The sequence below is a fragment of the Caretta caretta genome, chromosome 3 (genome assembly GCF_965140235.1).
Source record: "Caretta caretta isolate rCarCar2 chromosome 3, rCarCar1.hap1, whole genome shotgun sequence".
NCBI lineage: Eukaryota > Metazoa > Chordata > Testudines > Cheloniidae > Caretta > Caretta caretta.
In genome coordinates this window covers 69,488,258-69,513,365 of record NC_134208.1, presented here as the reverse complement: position 1 = coordinate 69,513,365, position 25,108 = coordinate 69,488,258, and the positions used below count along the sequence as shown (strand labels likewise).

General features: G+C 43.2%; 1 protein-coding gene across 1 annotated transcript in view; it reads left to right on the top strand.

Moving 5' to 3' along the window:
* GABRR1 (gamma-aminobutyric acid type A receptor subunit rho1) overlaps positions 1–24,884 on the top strand; it is a 72,319-nt gene extending 47,435 nt beyond the window's left edge. The window contains exons 5-10 of the mRNA XM_048845031.2: positions 836–1,059; positions 13,189–13,271; positions 15,351–15,491; positions 18,048–18,200; positions 22,642–22,838; positions 24,495–24,884. Coding sequence (XP_048700988.1) covers positions 836–1,059; positions 13,189–13,271; positions 15,351–15,491; positions 18,048–18,200; positions 22,642–22,838; positions 24,495–24,782 — 1,086 coding nt within the window. The 3' untranslated portion in view covers positions 24,783–24,884. The remainder of the gene's footprint in view (positions 1–835; positions 1,060–13,188; positions 13,272–15,350; positions 15,492–18,047; positions 18,201–22,641; positions 22,839–24,494) is intronic.
* Positions 24,885–25,108: the final 224 nt, after the last annotated feature.

Below are 25,108 nucleotides of genomic sequence, written 5' to 3'. Positions count from 1 at the left end.
ATTTTATAAATGAATTTTCCATTTGGAGGGTCTTTGGTTTCTGAACTACATAAGTTCATTAGCTCTAATGAAAAATGGACCACAGTTAATCAGTCCTTAGGAGTTAAAGGAGAGCAAGTTACTTCAATGGGGCAGGATTGGGTGCTGAACTTGTAGTTCATAAAGGAGAAAGAAATTCCTGAAAATAAACACAGCTGGAGTATTGTGTCCAGATCTGGGCATCACATTTTAAGAAAGATGTAGACAAATTGGAGAGAGTCCCTAGGAGAGCAACAAAAATGATAAAAGATTTAGGAAGCCTGCCCTGTGAAGAAAAGTTTAAAAACTGGGCATGTTTAGTCATGAGAAAAGAAGACTGAGGGAGAAACCTGATAACACTCTTCAAATATATTAAGGAGTGTTAATAAAGAGGAGGGTGATCAACTGTTCTCCATGTCCACTGATGGTAGTAGAAGAAGTAATGGACTTAATCTGCAGTAAGGGAGATTTAGGTTAAATGTTGGGAAAAACTTGTCTAACTATGAGGATAGTTAAGTATTGGAATAGGCTTCCAAGAGAGGTTGTGCACTCCCCATCATTGGAGGCTTTTAAGAATAGGTTAGACAAACACCTGTCAGAGATGGTCTAGGTATACGTGGTCCTGCCTCAGTGCAGGGGCTGGTCTAGATAACCTCTCAAGGTCCCTTCCAGCCCTACATTGCTATGATTCTATAATTATTCCTATTTAAATTAGGTTGGATATATTTATATACTGTTGGTGCTATATGCAGTGAAATGTTCTTTCCAAAAAATAAATCATAATGTGAAACCTGTTTCTTTCATTGGTTACTTTCAGGACTTCACCATGACCCTTTATCTGAGACACTACTGGAAAGATGAAAGACTGTCCTTCCCAAGCACCAACAACCAAAGCATGACATTTGATGGCAGGCTAGTGAAAAAAATTTGGGTTCCTGACATGTTCTTTGTACATTCCAAGCGCTCCTTTATCCATGACACCACCACTGACAACGTCATGCTACGGGTCCAGCCAGATGGGAAGGTACTTTATAGCCTCAGGTAAAGTTGCATTCCAATGTTAGTTATTAGTGAAATGACAATGAAAGGGATTAAATTGATTCTTGTATTTTACTTTGTAAAGCTTATATACACACACACACAAACATACACAAATCAACCGATAAATCACTGAACATCACAATAAAGCATTTCAAAATATATCCCTTATAGTCTCATAAAGCATTAAAGTGTATGGAGAGGCAGAGTGGTTTAGTAATGTAAATGCAGGACTGAGAGTCAGGATTTGAACTCTGTTCACAACACTATTGCCACTGACTTGGTGGCTTTAGGTGTTCGCTGCTTATTGCCCTCCCCCCAACCAGTGCAATTTCCCCACAACCTGTCTCCCTGTGCATGCAGTCTATTGAGAGCTGCCTCTCTCTACAGGCCCTCCAGCAGCCAATCTCCCCTATTGTAGTGGTTCCCAATCAGTGGCTCCCTGTGGGGAGCCGCAAGCAGGTTTCAGGAGGTCCAACAAGCAGGGCTGGCATTAGACTTGCTAGGGCTCAGGGCAGAAAGCTGAAGACCCACCGCATGGGGCTGAAGCCCGGAGCCCTGAGCCCCGCCACCCAGGTCTGAAGCCGAAGCCTGAGCAACTTAGCTCTGTGGCGCCCCGGGCAATTGCCCTGCTTGCTATCTCCTAATGCTGGCCCTGGCTTTTATATGCAGAAAAACAGTTGTTGTGGCACACGTGGGCCGTGGTGTTTTTATAGCACGTTGGGAGGGCCTCAGAAAGACAAAGGTTGAGAACCCCTGCACCCCTTGGAACTCTACCAGTCCTGGGGCCTTTTTGGCCCTCCAATACCGATGTATGGTGGGGAGCAGGATTTGGCTCATAGAATTCTATGTAGGGACTTCCCCGGAACAGTTGATCGTGTTAGTTTAAGAACAGCCATACTGGGTCAGACCAATGGTCAGTATAGCCCAGTAACCTGTCTTCTGACAGTGGCTGGTGCCAGATCTTCACAGGGAATGAACAAAACAGGGCAGTTTATCAAGTGATCCGTCTCCTGTCATCCAGTCCCAGCTTCCGGCGATCAGAGGTTTAGGGACACTCAGACCATAGGGTTGCGTCCCTGACTATCCAACCCTCCATGAGCTTATCTAATTCTTTTTTAACCCAGTTATACTTTTGGCCTTTACAGCATCTCCTGGCAATGAGTTCCACAGGCTGACTGTGCACTGTGTGAAGTAGTACTTTCTTATGTTTGTTTTAAACCTGCTGCCTATTAGTTTCATTGGGTGACTCCTGTTGCTTGTGTTATGTGAAGGTGTAAATAAAACTTTTTCTCCACACCATTCACAATCTTATAGTCCTCTATAATACACCCCTTAGTCACTTCTTTTCCAAACTAAATAGTCCCAGTCTTTTTAATCTCTCCTCATGTCGAAGCTGTTCCATATCCTTAATCATTTTTGTTGCCCTTCTCTGTACTTTTTCCAATTCTAATATATATTTTTTCAGAGATTGGGTGAGCAAACCTGCATAATAATGTCATTACAATATTTTGTGTCTTATTATCTATCCTTTTCCTAATGGTTCTTAACATTCTGTTAGCTTTCTTGACTGCTGCTGCACATCAAGCAGATGTTTTGAGAGAACTATCCACAGTGACTTCAAAATCTCTTTCTTGAGTGGTAACAGCTTATTTAGACCCCATCATTTTGTATGTATAGTTGGGATTATGTTTTCCAATGTGCATTACTTTGCATTTATCAACATTGAATTTCATCTGCCATTTTCTTGCCCAGTCACCCAGTTTTGTGAGATCCCTTAGTAACTCTTCACAGTCAGCTTTGAACTTAACTATCTTGCACAATTTTATATCATCTGCAAATTTTGCCACCTCACTGTTTACCCCCCTTTCCAGATCATTCATGAATATGTTGAACAGCACTGGTCCCAGTACAGATCCTCAGGGGACTCTGCTTTTACTCTCTCCGCTGTGAAAACTGACCTTTTATTCCTACCTATTGTTTCCTATCCTTCCACGAGAGGACCTTCCCTCTTATACCATGACAGTTTACTTTGCTTAAGAACCTTTGTTGAGGGACCTTGTCAAAGATTTTCTGAAAGTCCAAGTATACTATATCCATGGGATCATCCGTGTCCATATGTTTGTTGACCCCCTTAAATAATTATAATATTTACTTGTCTGCCTGCATGTGATGTAATTGAAGTGCACTCTGTTTTGTTTGACTGTTTCTCTTCAGTTCTTACCTGTACTTTATCAAGTTCCCATTGCAATGCCAGCTGGATTGTGAGCTGATAAGGCAGATTTAAATACTGCTGTCCCTCCAGCAGTGCCCCATTTCCTAGTGTGCTTGATCCTCTCCTAAAACAAATGGGGAAACAGAAACAGAAAAATACAAAGAGCAGTTCCTTTGATAGCTCACCAAGAAAAGAAAAAGCAAGCCATGGTCTCTGAAGGATATTCCCAGGACAGCAAGCCAAACCAGGGGTAAACTAAGTGTGACGGGTTGGATCACAGAAACCCCCTGGGAGCTGCCACCTGATGTGCCAAGACTACTTCTGCTCCAGCTTTCCTGCCCTGGCAGCTTACGACTTCAGTGCCCTGCCTGGTTTGAGCCAGACCCGCTAGCCTGCTGCAAACCCAGACCCAAGTCTGAACCATGTCCCCTAACAGCTGTAGGCTTAACTGAAAGCAGCTTACAGAAGTGTGCTTGCCTTTAACACTCAGATGCCCAACTCCCAATGGGGTCCAAACCCTAAATAAATCCGTTTTACCCTGTATAAAGCTTAGGGTATACGGGGTAAAACGTATTTTACCCTGTATGCACAGCTGTTTGCTTCCCCAAGTATTAATACATACTCTGGGCTAATTAATAAGTAAAAAGTGATTTTATTAAATACAGAAAGTAGGATTTAAGTGGTTCCAAGTAGTAACAGACAGAACAAAGTGAATTACCAAACAAAATAAAATAAAACACACAAGTCTATGTCTAATCAAACTGAATACAGATAAAATTCTCACCAGTTCCAGTAAACTCTCTTTTACAGACTAGTCTCTTTCTAGTCTGGGTCCAGCAATCACTTACACCCCCTGTAGATACTGTCCTTTGTTCCAGTTTCTTTCAGGTATCCTTGGGGGTGGAGAGGCTATCTCCTTAGCCAGCTGAAGACAAAATGGAGGGGTCTCCCATGGGCTTAAATAGACTTTCTCTTGTGGGTGGAGACCCCTCCTCTCTCCTAGCAAGTCCAGCTCCAAGATGGAGTTCTGGAGTCACCTGGGCAAGTCACATGTCCATGCATGACTCACAGTTTTTACAGACTGAAGCCATTGCCCACATGGTATTTTGAATGTCTCCAGGAAGACTTCTTATGTGGATTGGAGCATTCCAAGATGCATTGTTTCTTAAGTGATTCTTGATTGGACACTTAACTTTGCGAAATCCTTTCTCCAGGAACTGACCAAATGCTCTACTAAGGTTATTTAGAAATCAAGCAAGTACATGGCCAATATTCGTAACTTTGAATACAAAAATGCATACAATGTATACATGCATACAAATAGGATTAATAGATTCAGTAGATCATAACCTTTACATAGATATGTTACATGGCATATGTAGCATAGAACATATTCCAGTTATGTCATATATAATCAGAAGCATATTTCCATAAAGCCTTATGGGGGGCACCATCACACTAAAGAAACAAAAGAATCTCAGGGCATTATATAATGTCACCTTGATCGATTGGTCCATCAGCCCTCACAGAGAGAGCACCGATCACAACATGTCATTCATGTTGTTCTATCCAGTTCTTCAGCCACCTGCTGGCCAGGCATCTGATCACTAGACTGTGAACTCTGTAACCAGGATATATAGCTACAAAAGGGCCTGGCTCCCACTGACTCAAGATTATAGCTGGAGCAACTCAAATATGTCACTTACTTAGAAATTAATAATAAGCGCATCATAATAGAATAGAATGTGAATAGAAACTCCTGAAAATAATTATGATAATCTAGCCTTGAAAAGACAAAGAATTGATTAGTAGTTCAAAATCGATTTTTCTCAGCAATGGTCACAGCCTGACAAAGTTTCATAGATGAAACAGAAGTCTGAGTAAAGGACCTAAGATACTTGACCATCAGTAAATCTGAGGATAGTATTGTGATGGGTTTCCCCTGGGGTGCCAACTGGAACTGGGGTACCGCTGAGCCCTCCGATTTACCAGCATGGGCTCCCTTTCTCACAGTGCTGCTGTGACAAGCTGAAGACCTGCTCCTGGTCCTACACTTCCACCAGCATTCACACAGGCAGGGACACACCCAGCTGAAGTTACATGCAGGCTCTCTGACCAGCCACTGCATGAACCAATAATAGAGAGGCTATAACCAAGATAACCAGTATCTCTCCAGGCACACATCCCCACTCTGGAATATAAACCCCAAATTATACCATCTTGTGCTGCACAGGAAACTGTACAGCATAAACTCATGGAGTTCACCTCTCCCTCAGTGTGAAGAGGAAATGCAACAGCCCCCTGAACTAAGATTCCAAAGCACTTCACTCCAAACTAACTGATTTAGATTAAAACATAAAATAAATTTATTAACTACAAAAGATAGATTTTAAGTGATTATAAGTGATAGCAAACTGATCAGAGCAGATTACCTAGTAAATGCAAACTAAGTTTAACATACTCAAAATATAGGATTTGAATTAACAATCTCTCACCCTGACTGATGATACAAGCAGGTTGCAGATTCTTAAGGCACAAGTTACACTTGCTTTGCAGCTTGGAATCCCAAGGTTTTTCATACACAGGCTAGAAATCCCTTTAGCCTGGGCCCAGCACTTCCCCCGGTTCAGTCTTTGTTCCTCAGGGGTTTCCAGGAATCCTCTTGTGTGGGGAGTGAAGAACAACAGATGATGTCACTCCCTGCCTTATATAGCTTTAGCATATGGTGGGAACCCTTAGTCCCAAACTCAGTTTATGGAAAAACATGGACATCCCAAGATGGAGTTCAGAGTCATGTGGCCTTGCATACCTTGCTGAGTCATAGCAACCATTACTTCCTGGCTGTCTGAAACGTTCACAGGAAGGTTTAGTTATTCCAGGGACCATTGTCTTTGCTGATGGGCCATCAGCACTGTTTGGCTTCTTCATTGTTGTAACAGACAGGTTAATTGTGGGTGTCACCCAGAGTAAGCACATTTGAAATACAGATACATAGTCAATATTTCTATCTTTAGATACAAAAATGATACATGCATACAAATAGGATAATCATATTCAGCAAATCATAACTTTTCCAATGACACCTCACATGACCCATCTTGTACAACACACATCATAATTATGCCATAATCATATCATATTAATATCACTGTGAAGTGCAGTGTCACATGGGGTGCAGTGTCACAAATATAACTCCTGATTTATTTTATTTTATTTTTTGTATGTGGAGATAGAATCAGTGAAATAATCAAGTGAGTGAGCAACATTCAGCAGTCTCTGACAGAGACAATAATCAGTACGTCTTTCTTTCCTGACTTCAGCTTCAGGATGTTATGGGACAGATATTGCCAAATGACGCATAAAGAACTGGTCAGAGATAAAATTGCTGTAGGATACTCTGATGTAAGAATAATGTGAATAGGTATTATCTATATAGCTATGAAAGTGCAGATTAGATCTCTCAGAAGGACATTACATTAAAAGGAAGCAGAATCTGACAAATACTAGTTCAGTGAGACTGCCATGAAGTAGCATGATAGATGTAATTTAAACCATGCCAGGTTTGACATTCTGGGATGCAGTCCAGACCAGTGAGGGGCTCTGTTACCCCTGCTATGCAACCGTGGGTGCCTCAGTGCTTCGCTCGTATAGCTTCCAACTTGGATTTTTCACAATCAACCTGCCAGCATGCAGGTCATATCCTGAGTATCTCTGTGTAGCCACAGCCCTGGTCCAGCAATTCTGGCCTCAGCAGCCTGTCAGCAACACACCAGCCACACTCTGACTTCCACCAGCCTTGGTGATTATTTGCCAGTGGTGCAAGTAGAAATAATTTCTTGGGGGTACGCTGCACTCATGGGAGGGACACAAAGCGGGGGCACGTGACCTCTCCCACGTGACCCCACCATATGAATCCTCCCGACCCCACCCCAGCCTGAGCCCCTACACTCTCCCTGTCCCCTCCCCATGATCCGCATCCATCCCATGTTACCTGGGGGGGTGGGGCTATGTCCTCCTCCCGCTGCACAGGAGACTTCTGCTGTACAGATCCCAGGCAGGAGGACACAGGAGACGCAGCTGTGGGCCAGGCTGGGGGCGGTACAGTTGCACAGGCGGAGCTTCTGGCATGGAGCTGCCAGGCGGCCCCATGTTCTGGTCCTTTCCCACTGTCGTTCCTGGGAGATTAAGGCTCTCCAGAACCACAGCAGCAAAAGGAGAAGAAGAACGTGACGTTGCCTGGCAGCCCCATGTTCTGCTCCTTTCCCCGCTGCGGTTCCCAGTGGGGAATGGAGCAGAACACCGGCAGCTACTCCACCCCCAGCCCCACCACCCCCAGCCCCGTCCTCCGGTGGGGCTGCTCTACAGACAGAGGAGACGCAGCTCCGTATAAGGGCTGGGGGTAGGGTTAGGGACAGGCTCCTCCTCCGTCTTTCCAGTATGCCGTACCAGCTATAAATAACGTACTGGTATGGTGTACCAGACTATACCACTGTACTTGCACCACTGCTATTTGCAGGGTGAACCCAACACACTCCGAGGCCCAGATTTCCCCCCACAAAAAACCATGAGTTTTGCACTGTCCAGCCCTCTCCTGGACATTGCTCCTGTAAGGGGATCAGTACACAACAGCTTGCCACCTGAAATGGAGTTACCCAAACAATTCACCACACTGGTTAAACTTTGCTTAAAGAACAAAACAAGTTTATTTAACCACAAAGAGATGACTTTTACTCACTTACAAGCTATGAGCCGTTAAAGTCAGAAATGGTTACAAGACAAATAAAGACAAAATGCTTCCTAAACTTAACAAACTAGACTTGGTTCAAGGTGAAGTTCTTACTACATGTTTTCAGTACATTGCTGACCAAACTCTCAGGCTAGGATCTGCTTTCCAAAGTCTATAGACGGTTTCTTTTGTCTTCTTAGGTGAAAAAGAGAGATGAATAGGGAGAGCTAACCTGGGGTTGTTTTGCCCCTCACTTGTATCATGCAGTCACCCTTTGAAATGCGTTTTCCTGAGAGTGACCCCTAGATAAAGTTCTTTCCAGCTGAGAGCAAGGAGATATGGAATCTGTTGTCCGAAGGAGACTTCATGCTGTTTCTTTTCACCTGTGTATGGTGAAATGCAGATTTTCTTAGTTTTCTTTCTTCCTCCTCTCACTGTCTGAGGATTCTGTTTACAGCTTATATGCAAATTGAGGTAAACACAGACCCATTTGTTTAAGACAGACCTGCTTGACCAGTTCAACCTTAACAGGGCTATGTCAGTTTGAACATATGCCTTTAACATCATACAGGGGGATTTCATTACTTTACACATAATGTTTCTACATAGACTTCATCATGATATTATTGACCAGTGAGCTATTGGTTTTCAAATGATACCTCACTAGCTATATTTTGTACAAAGATTATTACAATAGTATGTAGAGTGTGAATAAAGGGGTGCATTCGATCTTGCCAGGTTATCCAGCTAGTCCAACTATGGATGTTAAGCTAACAAAGGAAATACGAAAAGTCCTGAGAAATGCAAAGAGATAAAAATTACAATGCTTACATTGGCAGCCATTGGTAAATCAATATCTACCCTCAGTAATGCAGTCTGTATTGTGGTGAGTGCTAGAGTTTGGCTGGGATTTTTCAGACATGCCAAAATGTACAAGATGCATGTGTAACTGATTTTTAATATTTTTTCCAATACCTTTGGCAGAAAACATAATTTGAAACCTGATGAAAATTTGAAAGCTCCCCTACTGTCAAAAATGCTTTCTCCACTTGCCAGAGCAGGCAAGAATAGGATGTAAAGAACATGTTGTGTTTCTGTATCACTTAGTAATACCTGTCACAGACACTTGAGAAAAAGTCCCCTGTCAATGAGAGGTTTGGCTGCCTAAGGAGTACAGGATCTGTGTTTAAGCATATTTGAGAAACTCCAATCCCACCACACATAGAAACTCACACAATTTACAAGGTTTAGTTATAACCACCCTACACAAAAATAGTATTACACCTTTTAAATGGCAAACTAAATAGTAAAATGGATTATTATTATTGTTTCCAGTAGCACCCGCAACATGCTGGGCACTTGATAAACACTGAAAAAAAGAGATTAATACTATTAAAATTAAAAGCACTGTAAAATGTTTTGTTTAGCGATTAGTCTGCATTTATACCGCATATTCAAACTCAGGTTCTGAATTCTCTGGATCTAAACATCTTATCTCTATACTGCGTCAAAACAAAATCCCAGATCCACACACTCCTAAATGAGGTGGTTTTAAATCCAGACCTCAGTTCAATCAGAACTTTCCCAGATTTCGTAGTGTTTGGATTCGGTCCATTATTATGGAGGTGCCTGAGCAACTCTATAGGTAAGGTTGCATTGAGATTTGCACTTTGAGAAGGACTAGAAGGGGAGAAGGACAAGGTGGCTGAGTTGAGAAGTGGGGGGGAGGAAAATGTTTTTAAAATTAAACCCAATAAACAACCATGTAAGTGTTAAGCTGACTGCCTAGCACTACCCTGATCACTTTACTTGTATATACATCCTTCACCAAATTTTGACTTTGTAAGAATCTTCACTCTTTGGGGCCAGAACTGTGTCTTCATCTGTGTATGGAAAGCACCTGTCACATTTTAGGCAGCACCACAAGCTAAATAAGAAATCTGAGCACACCACTTGCTTTCAAAGAGTAACAAACACAAATGAGTGACATCAGTGGAAATACAAAAGTGACTAGAGATTAATAACATAAGGGTTTAAAAGAGCAGGCTCTGTTAGATCCTCAGTTATCTAATTGTTGACTTTCTTTAAACTTGTTATGGTTCACAGATTGTTCTCACACTATAATCTAGAAAATTGTTCCCATTTATTTTCCCATTGCCAGTGTTTTTATCAGTTGGGTTCATAATTACTTGATGCTTCTTGTGCAAAAACACAAAACTAGCCTGTTAAGAAATAAAATAATGAGTTGTTCTGAGCAAGGCTGGAGCTTTTGGTTTATAAGGTGGAGCATTTCAATGTATTTTCTTTTCAAACAAACTTAGTAGGACTAGAGGTATTACCTGTGCCCCCTAGTGGATGACATAAATGATAGCTTGTTAGACTGTGATAACGCTGATAACATCTCACAGCACACGGATGTACTTCATCAGTAACTTCATCAGTGGCGTAACTGCAGTGGTGCAAGTGGTGCAGCTCAGGGCCCATGAGATTATTGAGATCCAAGCAGAGGGGCTTCTGGGGAAGAGCAGGGCTGGCTGGGGCAAAAGGGGGCAGCTGGGATGGGGGGGGGTCCCTCCAGCAGGGGTGACCCTGGCGTGAGCAATTGGCAAGAATGGCTGGAGAAGGTATGGTGAGATCACAGTGCTGGGGGATGCATGGGGGCACGTGGGGTCCCTGGATACAGAAGACACAGCCCCCCTAGAGACAGAATGCAAGGAGAAGCATCAACCATTTTGCATGGAGCAGGAGAGCAGGACAGCTGAGGTAGCTAGACCAAAGCTGCGGGGAGGGGCGTTGGAACAGAACTGGGTGGAGCTGGGGGCTGGATCAGTGCTATTGAGGTGGGGGAATGGGTTAAAGCGGAGGTCAGGGGGCCTGGATCAGGACTAGGGGGATGGGGGAGGGGAAGGTTGGAGATGAGCAGAAAGGGACCGAGGGGAGGAGCTGGGGGAAGGTTTGTGAGAACCTGAAATGGGGCTGGGGGGTAGACCAGGATGGGGGGGGGGGACAGAAGGGGAGCTAAAAGAGCCTGGAGGGGAGATTGGATTAAGGCTGGGGAGCTGAGGGCTGGACTGGAGGCTGAAGGAAGGTTTGAAGGAGAGCTGGGAGGGGTGGATCAGAACTGGAAAGTGTTAGAAGAAAAAGTAGGTTGACCCAGAGGCGGATATGAGGACGGGCTTCTTTATTGCAATACTTGTTCCCCTGGACCCTATTGTCCAGTAAGCCCTGAATTAGTTACAGCACATTCTTTTTATTTGTGAGTATGTACATGCCGACATCCGTTACAACACCCCCAAAGCCCTTAGTACGTAATAAAAACACCCATTTTGTTAGTAAACCCACCCTCTTTATTGTGCACAGCATTACACAGGCATTTTACCTTGAAAATATATTTCTTTGCAACAATTTGTTGCCACAAATCTCCCTGGTCAGCAATTCTTAGGGGAGGGAGGAAAAGGCCATAAGCTAGGGCTTGTTTATGTAGCTGGAAAAGGAAGGGAGGAGGAGATAACACTGCTTTACTCAAAAGGTATCTTTTAGATCCCTACATTTCTTATGCAGCTGTAAAACTTATCAATTCTTACAAGCAACAGGGAAGGGCAAAATATGGCATCTTATTTATTAAACAAAGAACTACAGCCTTCTTATGCCTTTGTCCCCTAATGCCATGTCAGCACATTAGCAGCTCCCCAGGTCTCTACTTAACCCATACATATCCCAACAGAAAGGAGAAAAGTCTGGAGGGTAGCTAGGTGGGAGTTGGGGGATGAGAGGACTGGATTGGGGCTATGGGAGAACTGAGCAGGAGCTGGGGTGGGGGGGCAGTGGGGCTGGACTGGGGCTATGAAGGAAACTGCCGTGGAGCTAGGCAGGAGCTAGGGGATGGGGTAGATGTACTGGGGCTGTGGAGGAGCTGGAGGGGGACAGATTTCAGAATTGGAAAAGGGCCCCACATACCTATTCTTGTACCAAGGCCCCGTTACACCACTGCATAATGTGATAGACATGGCTATTTCCCGCAGTATCTGTGGGAGATCCTACTAAATTACATTTAAATAGCTTTGGAGTCCATTGTATTAAAAATGCAAAATGTATATATTATTGTGGGATTGTATGTAACTTCTCCAGCAGGGAGACGTGGCCAGTGTAAACCCTGGGGAAGTGTTATGAGCTTCAAAGGACTATTTTAAACAATGTACTAGACAAAAAGGAACTTTTGAGACAAGCACAGTAGAGTGGGTTTCCTAAGAAATACCTGGGGGGAGGTAAATGCAAATTCCGACCTACCAGACCCAGCCCTTTGAGGCTATGCCCAGAGGAGAAAACCGTTGTCTGACTGATTACCTATCACAATCTCTATCAAAGTCCCCAGCTGTAAAAAGGAAAGGCCAACCTATGATTGTGGGTTCTTGTTCTGAGCAAAAGCTGTTATGAACTTATGACCATAGACAAACCCCTGGATGTTGTTTGAAGGACAGAATCCTACCAGAGCCCTTGCTGAAGTTGGGGTGAACTCTGGTAAATTTATTAGCATGTTTGTAGGTTCTAGTATTGTTTTTAATGTTTTCTCTATAATGCTTTCACCTTAAGAATAAATATGCTTGCTTAGAAAGGGCTGCATGTTACCTTATAACTGTGGGCAATTATGGTGTTTTTAGCCACTGAGGAGAAAACAAAGCAGGCCTGGTTAGGCCATGCTGACTTGCTGGGCAATTCACAGTGTAGGAAGGGACCTGTGCAGCCTTGAAATACCCTGGTCAGGAGGGAGAGAGACATGGGTCTCCACCTAAGAGAGGTGATGACTGAGAAGCCGGACCCTAGAGTGAGTGTCTTGCTGTACCATGATTGGGAAATACAGGTGTAGTTGCCCTGAACGGTGACACATAGGATGGCCAATGCATTGATGGTATCTGACTATCAATAAACTATTCTTTACAACTGGAAAGCAGCTGGCAAAGCTGGCATTCTCTGAAAAGAGATACTTGGCATTTCAAGTGGGCAGAAGTTGGGCTAATAGCATTATTTTTTTCCCTTTTAATTCAACCCCTGGTAACATGTGGGCCTATTCGAATATGTAGGGGCTATATTTTATTTCATACAAAACTAACTTGCAGTTTTGTTTGTTTTTCCTTTACCATTTTTCAGTCATGAAAGAGAGGAAAGTTTTTAAACACGTATTTTTCATTTCTAGGGTCACAGTAACTGCAATGTGCAACATGGATTTCAGTCGCTTCCCCCTGGACACACAGACGTGTTCGCTGGAAATTGAAAGTTGTAAGTAAACAGGATACATATGTAGACCAAGATTTTCAAATATGGGAGCCTAAAATTAGGCTCCTAAATTTATGTCAGGCACCTAAGTAAATGGCCTGTTTTTCAGAAGTGTAGAACAACCTGCAACTCTGACCAAAGTCAACAAACTGAAAACAACTGGGAAAGCTTTTCCTCTGCCCTCTTTCAGTTACAATAATCGTAGGTGTGGTTTGCCTCAGATAATCACACTGCACTGTACTACTCAACAAATAAATGAATGTACCTGATATGCGTCACAAATTTAGCCAGAGTACATAATAAAGATACATCCAAATTCGCATCCTCATGGAGCTCCTTTTTCTAAATCTGACCTAACTTCGAATGTCCTGGCTTTCATACATATATATTTTTAAACAACTATATCCTATTAACATATTTTTCCCCTTGCATTGTTAATAAGCATTTACAACCTTAATGCTGCTTTAACAGTTGTTTTTGGGCTTGGGATGGGGTTTTGTTTTGTTTGTGTTTTTTCTGGGAATAACTAACCCTGGTATACAACCCAAGACTAGACAACTAAATGTAATTGGAACACAAGGAAAGAGGTGATTATTATGCCCCACAGCAGTCACCATAACTCTCTGCAAGATGCAGGGCTAAGGCATCTTGAAATCAAACTATGTTACCACTTTTTTCACCCAAGCAACTAGTCCAATTCTGGGGCCTTGAGGATGTTCCAGTTGAGAGTAGAAATGGATGGAGGCTGGTATTTTATTTGATGCAGTCTTGTTTATTTACAAGATGTATACAAAGTCCTACTTCTCCGTATACAGGAGGAACCAAAACAAGGGAATAGCTTCTTTGTTTCCAGCCCCAACCCTCTTTAGCCCACCCTAGACTCAAAAGCTCTTTCTAGGCATGCTCAAGGGTCACATCATGTTTGAAGACTCCTGCTTGGCTTTCTTGCTCTGCCTTAGCCCTGGTCTACACTGGCAGGGGAGATCGATCTAAGTTATGCAACTTCAGCTACGTGAATAACGTAGCTGAAGTCGACATACTTAGATCGACTTACCATGGTGTCTTCACCGCAGTGAGTTGACTGCTGCCGCTCCCCGTCGACTCCGCCTGTGCCTCTCGCAGCGGTGGAGTACAGGAGTCCACGGGAGAGAGCTCGGGGATCAATTTATCGTGTCTAGACTAGACGTGATAAATCGACTGCCACTGGATTGATACCTGCGCGCCGATCCAGTGGGTAGTGTAGACGTACCCTCAGTCTCGGTTTCTTGTCTGCCCCCTCAGCTAGACTTTTTCCTCACCCACCTGGTAAGAACAGGAGGGAACCCTCTGCCTCCCTGGTGTTAGTGTGTGGCCAGACTCCATTAGGCCTTAAGTGTTTCTTACAACCATTTTAAATGAAGGGTGCATTCACACAGCAGTTTCAACAAGGTTTTAACTCAACTTATAACAAGGCATAAACCAGCTCATAACAATAACCAGAATGATCCTTTACCATAATTATGGCTCTGTGTTTGTCACAGAGGTCACAGGGCTGCCCAAGCAGCTGGCCTTGGGGACCACCCAAGTAACAGCCAGTGTGGCTGGCCCCAGGAACTGCCTGAGTGGCTGGAGCAGTCGCTGCTCCAGCAGCCCCCAGCAGCTGGTGCCACTGGCCCCCCTCCAGCAACAGCCCCCCCCCCAGCAGCAGTCCCTGGATGTGCCCTCCCTCCACCCACAGCAGCGAGCCCCGGCTTGGCCTTCCCCAGATACCCCTCCCAGTAACACCCCCCAAAATTCAGTCAGGGGTATTTATAGTATAAGTCATGGTCACCAGATCACCAGCCATGAATTTTTGTTTATTGCCCGTGACCTCTCCATGACTTTTACTAAAAATACCCATGACTAAATCGTAGCCCGAACCATAATCACATGCACAGTCATCCATGACCATCACTGATACTGGACCAAACTGGCAGAAAATCTGCTGTTTCTGCCAAAGTTTTTATACCTACCTTTGAAGACATATTGACCCATTCTGAACTGTAGACTCAATACTATCTGGTATAATTGCACTGCACCAAAGATTTACTCCTACTTTCCTAGATGCCTACACTGAAGATGATCTAATGCTGTACTGGAAGAATGGGAATGATTCCCTAAAAACAGATGAGAGGATATCGCTATCCCAGTTCCTTATACAGGAGTTTCACACCACCACAAAGCTTGCCTTTTACAGCAGTACAGGTAAGTGAATGTTGCTAAAGTTGTGAAATTATAATAGATTTTTGCTTTCTCCCCTCCTTCCCCAATCAGATGAGATCAACTTTACCTCTGCCTTAAGAGATAGACTGGTATGTTTTTTACAGTGCAAAAAACTGGGGCCCATAAAAACTACCCTTGAATTGGCCACAAAGGACTCACTAGCAAATGGTCCAAGGCATTCCCTTTCCCACAAGGGCTGAAGCATAGGCAAAGTTCATGAGGAATTGCAAACTTGGACTTAATTATTTGTTCATCACTGTGACAGGGTGTACCAGGCCCACGGTCCTACCACACCCCGCCCCAGGAAAGGGAGCAGAAAAGGTGAGTTCTGCAGGCTGCCTCAAGAGGCTGCAGGGAACAGCCAATTAGAGACCGGCAGTCTCTGCCTCAGTGACCTGAGTGATTCCCTTCTGCATTCCTACACTCTTCATGGCGTGGATCTGCTGAGCTGTGACAGTCTTCACTGTTTCTGGTGTCAGCTCTGGTGCCCCTAGCGATAGGGATTTGCACCATCAGACATGCTCTTCTCATCTATCTTATCCTTGGGGTCCCTGCCTTTCCTCTTGCAGCAAAACCTTTTTACGTGGCCCACCACTCCACAATAAAAGCAATTAAGCCTTGCCCTTCCTCGCTCATTCACCCCAGGGCAAGCCCCTTCTTAAATGCCCATAACATCTCCACGGCTGGGCTTCAGGCCTCCAGCCTGGTAACCCAAGCATCTCTGTATCCACTCCTGCTGTCTGGAGTGGGTCTCTTGCCATCAATGTTGTGCTGCAAACTGAGTGTCCTGCTATTTCTGCTGGTTCTCCAACAGCTGCATCAGCAGGGCTTGGGTCCGCTGCTTCTGCGGCATAGCTGCTTCTGGCTACCTGCTGCTGCTGCCTGCCACTACCAGGCAGATCACCTCTTCCATTGTAGTACCTCTTGTTTTCAGGGGTTGGGCCAAAAGGATCCCACTCTCGTACCACTTGTGATGGGGCCCACTCACTTCACATGAGCTCATACTATCGTGTGTGTGCATGCCTGCACTCCCCTTCTAGCTGCACCTGGCAGTTAACTTCTCTGGCAGGTTTCCAGTGACTCAGCCATCCATCCAAGTCACACACAGTCCATGTGTGAAACAAACACACAAAACAGACCCCTTCCAGGTGATCCAACAGGGCCTACCTCTGTGCCCTCAGTACAGTCTTTGTAGCCCTATCCCTGGGCTCGAGCCTCAATCCGTTCAACAAAGCTTATCAGAGTGCCCTCCGCTGGTGTCAGCCTGCAGCCCCGTCCCTGGGTTCAATCCTCAACCAGTCCAACAAGGCCTATTGCAGTACCTTGGTTATAGCCCCTCCTGGGTTAGCCTTCAAACTTTCTCTCACGCCTTCTGGGCTCTCTCTCAAATTGTCCCTGCTCTAGTATGGAGCAGTGCCCCCAGGGCTTCCTCCCTGGAGATTCTTCATAAGCCACTTCCCTAGTGGCTGGTGGAGGGGGACCTGGGCCCGCCCAGTACTCCAGGTCCTGACCCAGGGACTCTGTAAGTAGCAGCTGCCTGCTGCATCCCTTTACTAATTGCTGCGTTTTCCTGGGCCACTTCCCCACAGCCCCAGTATCTTCACCCTTATCTCAGGGCTGAAGTTTTTCTTGAGTCCATGCAACCAGCCAGGAGCACCTTCCTTGCTCCCTGGTCCCTGCCAGAAACTACTGTGTCCAGGTACTGCAATTCCTGCACCTAGCCAGGAGCACCATCCTTGGAGGTGCTCAGCAGATGACAGACAGCACTGATCTGTTCAGCCCTCCAGCCCCTGTAGCCAGCCAGCAACTGAACTGCTCTGTCCAGAAGCTCCTTTTTATATGAGGCTTGTGGTCTCTGACTGGCTTCTCCCTGCAGCCTCTCTAGGCAGCCTTGAGGATAAACCTCTTCTGCTCCCTTTCCTGGGGCAAGGTGTGGTAGGACTGCAGGGCCTGGTACACCCTGCCACAATCACACTTCTCCCTTTGTGCCGTGCTGTGTAATGGTACATTTGTGGTGCTATATAAAGAATAATAATCCCTGTATGGAAGCATGTTGCATGACAACTGGACCTCACGGAAGTTGACTGAAGTGTGGGAAGATTTGCAGATGCAAAGCTAATTGGAAATTTTAAATTTATATCCACATAGTTATCTGGTGCATTTATTAGAATTATATATACAATGAGGGTCCCGATCCTATAAGCCCTCTCTGCATGGAACTCCCATTATTCCAATCATTATTGACTGCAACAGGAGTTCCTTGCACAGGGGGCTTTCAAGAGCAGGTGTGATATTTGCTCTAAAGATCCAGTCCTGTGAGGTGATGAAACTTCAAGAATATGGATGGTTTGATTAAGAGCCACTTTGCTCTTCAACGGAGATGAACCTGTATTGGTCACGTCTAATATTTTTCTTATAAGAAAGTATAGCACTGTTCCACTGTGGATGTTGAAATGATCTCAAAATGTCCTATATTGTATTTGTGGATGGTTTTCCTTTGGTGTTAGTTATCCTTTTTTCCTTCTCTCTGTGGTACAGGGTGGTACAATCGCCTGTACATTAACTTCACTTTACGCCGCCACATCTTCTTCTTCTTGCTTCAAACCTATTTCCCTGCCACTCTGATGGTCATGCTGTCCTGGGTGTCTTTCTGGATTGATCGCAGAGCTGTACCTGCCAGGGTCCCTTTAGGTAAAAATAATCTTGTAATCGGCACAGCTGAGTGACCATACACTAGCAAAGACCTACTTATTGAGACAATCTCATCAGCATCAACCCCCAGCCTGTGATATAGACCATACCACATTGTCACATAGCTTAGAATTCAGCCACTGAATTAATCTACTACACTTGCTCACACTTACACATGTAGGTTAGGATAGGCTGACCCTATTCATCTCTTCTTTATTACCCTAGCAATATTTTAACTGTATTAGTCAGTATCACAAATGACAGTTGCACACCAAAATATAGTGAAGAACAAACACAGTGTTCATTTTCTCTTTCTGTTATTATATAATTATAATTAGGGCTGTCAAGCGATTAAAAAAAATAAAGATTAATCGCACTGTTAAACAATAATAGAATATAATTTATTTAAATATTTTTGGATGTTTTCTACATTTTCAAATATCTTGATTTCAATTACAACACAGAATACAAAGTTTACAATGTTCACTTTATATTTAATTTTTTATTATAAATATTTGCACAAAAGAAATAGTATTTTCCAATTCAGTATTTCACTTAATACAAGAACTGTAGTGTAATCTCTTTATCATGAAAGTTGAACATACAAATGTAGAATTATGTACAAAAAAATGCTGCATTAAAAAAAAATCTAAAACTTTAGAAGCCCTACAGGTCCAATCAGTCCTACTTCTTGTTCAGCCAATCACTCAGATAAACAAGTTTGTTTACATTTGCAGAAGATAAATGCACCTAGACTTTAGTAAAATGTTTGATATGGTCTCTCACAGAATTCTTGCCAGCAAGTTAAAGAAGTATGGATTGGATGAATGGACTATAAGGTGAATAGAAAGCTAGCTAGATCGTCAGGTTCAACAGGTAGTGATCAATGGCTCGATGTCTAGTTGGTAGCTCGTATCAAGTGGAGTGCCCCAGGGGTGTGTCCTGGGGCCAGTTTTGGTCAACATCTTAATTAATGATCTGGACGATGGGATGGATTGCACCCTCAGCAACTTCGCGGATGACACTAAGATGGGGGGAGAGGTAGATACACTGGAGTGCAGGGATAGGGTCCAGAGAAACCTAGACAAATTGGTTTGATTGGGCCAAAAGAAATCTGATGAGGTTCAACAAGGACAAGTGCAGAGTCCTGCACTTCGGATGGAAGAATCCCATGCACTGCTACAGGCTGGGGACCAAATGGCTAAGTGGCAGTTCTGCAGAAAAGGACCTGGGGATTACAGTGGACGAGAAACTGGATATGAGTCAACAGTGTGCCCTTGTTGCCAAGAAGGCTAATGGCATATTGGGCTGCATTAGTAGGAGCATTGCCAGCAGATCGAGGGAAGTGATTATTCCCCTCTATTTGGCACTGGTAAGGCCACATCTGAAGTTTTGTGTCCAGTTTTGGTCCCCACACTATAGAAGGGATGTGGACAAATTGGAGAGAGTCCAGCTGAGGGCAATTAAAATGATTAGGGGGCTGGGGAACATGACTTATGAGGAGAGGCTGAGGGAACTGGGGTTATTTAGTCTGCAGAAGAGAAGAATGAGGGGGGATTTGACAGCAGCCTTCAATTACCTGAAGGGGGATTCCAAAGATGATGGAGCTAGGCTCTTCTCAGTGGTGGCAGATGACAGGACAAGGAGTAATGGTCTCAAGTTGCAGTGGGGGAGGTCTAGGTTGGATATTAGGAAAAAATACTTCACTAGGAGGGTGGTGAAGCACTGGAACAAGTTACCTAGAGAGGTGGTGGAATTTTCATCCTTAGAGGTTTTTAAGTTGAGGCTTGACAAAGCCCTGGCTGGGATGATTAAGTTGGGGTTGGTCCTGCTTTAAGCAGGGGGTTGGACTAGATGACCTCCTCAGGTCTCTTCCAACCCTAACCTTCTATGATTCTATGAAGATAATGCTGCCTATTCTTGTTTACAATGTGACCTGAAAATAAAAACAGGTGTTTGCGTGGCACTGTTGTAGTCGGCGTCGCAAGATATTTACATGCCAGATGCACTAAAGATTCATATGTCCCTTGATGCTTCAACCGCCATTTCAGAGGACATGCGTCCATGCTGATGACAGGTTCTGCTCGATAATGATCCAAAGCAGTGCAGACAATCCATGTTCATTTTCATCATCTGAGTCAAATGCCACCAGCAGAAGGTTGATTTTCTTTTTTGGTATTTCGGGTTCTGTAGTTTCCGCATTGGAATGTTGCTCTTTTAAGACTTCTGAAAGCATGCTCCACACTTCATCCCTCTCAAATTTTGGAAGGCACTTCAGATTCTTAAACCTTGGGTCGAGTGCTGTAGCTATCTTTAGAAATTTCACATTGGTATTTTCTTTGCATTTCTTTATAATTTTTACAGTGCAAATATTTGTAATAAAAAATAATATAAAGTGAACACTGTACACTTTGTATTCTGTGTTGTAATTGAAATCAATATATTTGAAAATGTAGAAAAATATCCAAAAATATTTAATAAATTTCAATTGGTGTTCTATTGTTTAACAAAAACAACGAGATGTCCGGTGGCACCTTAAAGACTAACAGATTTATTTGGGCATAAGCTTTTGTGAGTAAAAAACCCCACTTCTTCAGATGCTTATGCCCAAATAAATCTGTTAGTCTTTAAGATGCCACCGGAATCCTCATTGTTTTTGTGTCTACAGACTAACACGGCTACCCCTCTGATATTATGTAACAGTGCGATTAATTGCAATTAATTTTTTTAATCGTGATTAATTTTTTTTAGTTTCCTACGATTAATCAACAGTCCAAATTATAATACATAGCAAGTACAGAACATTTTCCATCCATAGGTCTCAAAACACTTTACAAATTGTAGCAGAACAAGAGGTGAAAACCAGCATCAGCAACTCTGTTCAATCTTACATTTTTCTTTGCAATAAAATTAATTATTGTTGGAATTAAAATATTAGGTGATATTTTCAAAGACGTCTATGGGATTTAGCTCTCAGTTCTGCAATGAGCTACTTGCTAGCAGACCCCTAGGCTTACTCTGTAAGATTGGGATCTTAGACACATGGACTTTGAGTCCAATCCCACTCCCACTGATTTCAACTTGAACCAGGATCAGGGCCTTATTTATCGCAAATTAATGTGCTTAATGGAGAGAATATGTATAGACATAGAACACATATGAATGGAACATATGTATTCATGTTTTTATTACAAAATGGTTGACATTTATACTAAGGCAGTGATATCAAATGCTTAGAAACCTAGTTGAGACTTACAGCAATAGAAAATAAAAACATAGTGCTTATGTGGAGCTTTTCATTTTCAAAGCGGTTTACTAACATTAAGTAATTAATCCTGCTAACAGCCCTGCATGTGAGGGAGGTATATAAGATTATCCCTATTTTACAAATGGGAAACAATAGCAGGAAGCAACTTAATTACAGCCAGATTCTCATGCCCTGGCATGTTGCGTAGTACCTTCATCCATGAGACATCCTGCTAGAATCAGTGGGATTTCTCACAGAATAATGTATTGCTCAACCTGAATTAAGCTCTCAGACTCTGGCCCTTAACCTCTCTGCCTCCGAGGGAGCTCACCTCTGGCACATTCTTGGGAAGTTGGGTACTACAACATTTCGTCTTCTGCTACCCCCATTCTTGAGGGATTTAATTTTCTCTTGACACTGAAGTCCTTTTTGGTAGATCCCTTCCTTAGCTAGCTTCTTGGAGATGACATCACAGAACTGTAGATTTTGTGTCCTGCCCCTAGAATCATGGCTTTTGCTGTCCTCACACCAGAGATCCACCAAAACCCCGGTGTCAGTCTCTGGTCAGCTGGCAGGATGGTGGGAATATGATCTCCCAGGCACCAGGTCTTCTGTTCACATGTGGTAGAAGCACAATAGAAATGCTGCAGGTATGCAAGCTATGTGCAATGTGAGGTTCAAATGTATAAGAGCTGATAGGTGACTTCCAGTGCAGAAGCAGGGAGTAGGCAGATGGCACAAAAACCCAGGGTAGGGAGAATTGTGGAAAGGCACTGGAAAATTAACAGTGCCCAAGTTGCTTTGCCTGCATCCGCACTGCAGAGTGCTCATGTTAGAAGCTTGAGTGTTGACAGCAGTCAAGTGTTAGCCTTTATTCCCTGACATGCTAGCTGCCTCACATGTAAAGCGCACCAACATCTGAATGAGAGGTTTTTGTGTGGATGGACGTTTGGGTTAGGGACAGCACTCAAGTAAGAACACAAGGTTAACTTTGTACTGAAAACAAGCCCTTAGTATGAGAATCAGGGTTAGAAATGAGGGATTTCTGGATCCCACTAAGCCACCCCTGAAACTGAAAGATACATTTTAAGGAAAAATTAGAACTTCAGAAATAAGTCCTCATGTTTGCTGTAAAGAACACAGTTTGAATTGTCTTCACTGTTTATGTCTGAATGGATGATGGTGTGTTCCCAGGAATAACTACGGTACTGACCATGTCTACAATCATTACTGGTGTAAACGCCTCCATGCCTCGAGTTTCCTACATCAAAGCTGTGGACATTTACCTCTGGGTCAGTTTTGTGTTCGTCTTTCTCTCAGTGTTGGAATACGCAGCAGTGAACTACCTGACAACAGTGCAAGAGCGGAAGGAGAGGAAACTGCGAGACAAAGTGAGTTTATTATGTCCAGTGATGTTGTACGTAATTGAAATAGGTGTTTGAATGGGCTGATCGTGCTTCAAAAGTCTGCATCCACAATGTGAAAAATCTAAACGTCCTTGGAAGAATAGAGTGTGTGGAAAAAGTATCAGTGCAGTGTTCCTCGTTAGATAGTTTAAAAGTTAGCTAATGTCATCTGGAACCCTATCTCACTTAAGTTTCTTCAGCATGTAAAGTCAACTGGACAAAATCCCTATTCATATTGTAATGTGACTTTTTGGTATCTTTTCTTTTTAATTCTCTCTCTTTGTAGTTAAGAGACTAACTTGCAAATAACACCAGATAGAAATAGTATTGTGAATGGAGTGGGTGTTCAGACAACAAGGAAGGTTCAAACACATCTAAGCACAGGTTAGGGCTCTGTTTACAGTGTGCAATTAAAAATGGGCATCCTCTCAGGAATATTTGTAGTTGTAAAGAAGTGGAGTTCCCACCCTCCTCCAGAAACAGTCGAGACTGCGGTGATTCAAAATGATCCCTTTGCCTTTGCTGTTATGTTAAACAACAACAAAATCCTCCACCTACGCTTTCCTCTTGAGCTTGGCTTTTCCTAAGGTTTTTTCTCTGCAAGTTCCTTCTCTCCTTCCCCTTAGTTCCCTCTGCTTCAAGGAGAGACTCCAGCCCTCTTTATATCCTGGAGTGGAGCTAACAGGACCTATCAGCTTTGCTTTCTCATGATAGGAATCTCTGCATCCTTACACAGGGCTGTAACTAGAGCTGGTTGAAAATATTCCACTGAAACATTTTTCTGTTGGAAAATGCCGATTCATCAAAATCAAAAATTCTGTGGCAACATGTTGATCTCAACAAAATTTTGCTTAGAAAAAAACTAACCAAAGTATTTCTATAAGCCTTCAATCTTATCAGAACAAAGTGTCTCAATTTTTTGTTTTGCAACAACTTGTCATGTAGAAACTTATATTATTATAAAGTATTACATTTTAAGAAGGAATAGGTAAAATGACACAAAAAGTTTATTTTGTGGGAAATTCAGAATGAAAGCAAATTTCAAAATAGCAGAATTTCCTGAGAAACAGAAATTGCGGTTCGTGGACAGCCCTAGTTGTAACACCTGATATTTGGCTGATTCAGCAGAAGAGGCCATCTTCCTATGTAGGGTCCTAGAACTTACTAGGCTCTTCCGGCATGGACAGTCCTTCAGAATTTTTATAATAACCTGACAAATAAAATCCCAGCCTTTGTTGTCATATAAGAATATGAAAGATGGTAAATACTACAAATTATACAACGTGAAGCCCAGTGATCAGGGGCTACAAAGGTAAAATGGGCTCCATCCAGTTGGATCCAGGGACAGCCCTGCAGAGAGCTGGCCCCCAGCAGTACTCCTTTAGCTTTCCCTCACCCCTGATAGCATGATTCCCTCGTTCACACTTATTGCAGCATCTGCACCAAGGGAAGAAAAGGTCCCCAGGAAGGGCATGCTACAGAGGGAGCTGTTGCCCAACTCCATTGCTACTGCTCTCTCTTCCTCTGTCCCCCAGGAGCCTGGTTTCCACCAGGATTTGCTTCCTCTGCCTGTGTAAGGAGAGGAGGATCATCAGGGTCCAAATTCCTATCTCATATAACTACACTTGACCTTATTCACAGCTTCCTTGTACTTGCGGACTACCTCAGCCCCGGCCCTTGATGATGGACGGCAGCTACAGCGATGGGGATGTGAATGAACTGGGACACTATGTGTCTGAGAATGGAGATAAACAAGACAGAATGATGATGCAGCTGACACTTGGTTCAGAAAGGAGTTCAAGCAGGAGGAAAAGCCAGAGATACGTCAGCATGCGCATCGACACCCATGCCATTGACAAGTATTCCAGAATAATATTCCCAGGCTCATACATTTTATTTAATTTGATATACTGGTCCATTTTTTCATAAATATCAGTTATTTCTCTAGTCAGTTTCAACATGTTGCACTGTGTTCTTGTTTAAAATTAACATCTATCATGCTAATAAACAGAAAATGGAGGAAACATTTAATTTTAATGCTACTTGACTGATCAGAATTTTGATACATTGATTATATAAAATCCATCTGTTGTAAAACATCTCTATACACACTTCAGCTTTGAACTAAAAACTAGGATCCATTGCATAACTTTTTATACTAATTTTAAGCTGTACTATGTTCCTTCTTGTGCCTCACGGGCCACTCTAATTTGTTTTAATAGATGGCAAGAATAATCATCAACTGCTCATATAGG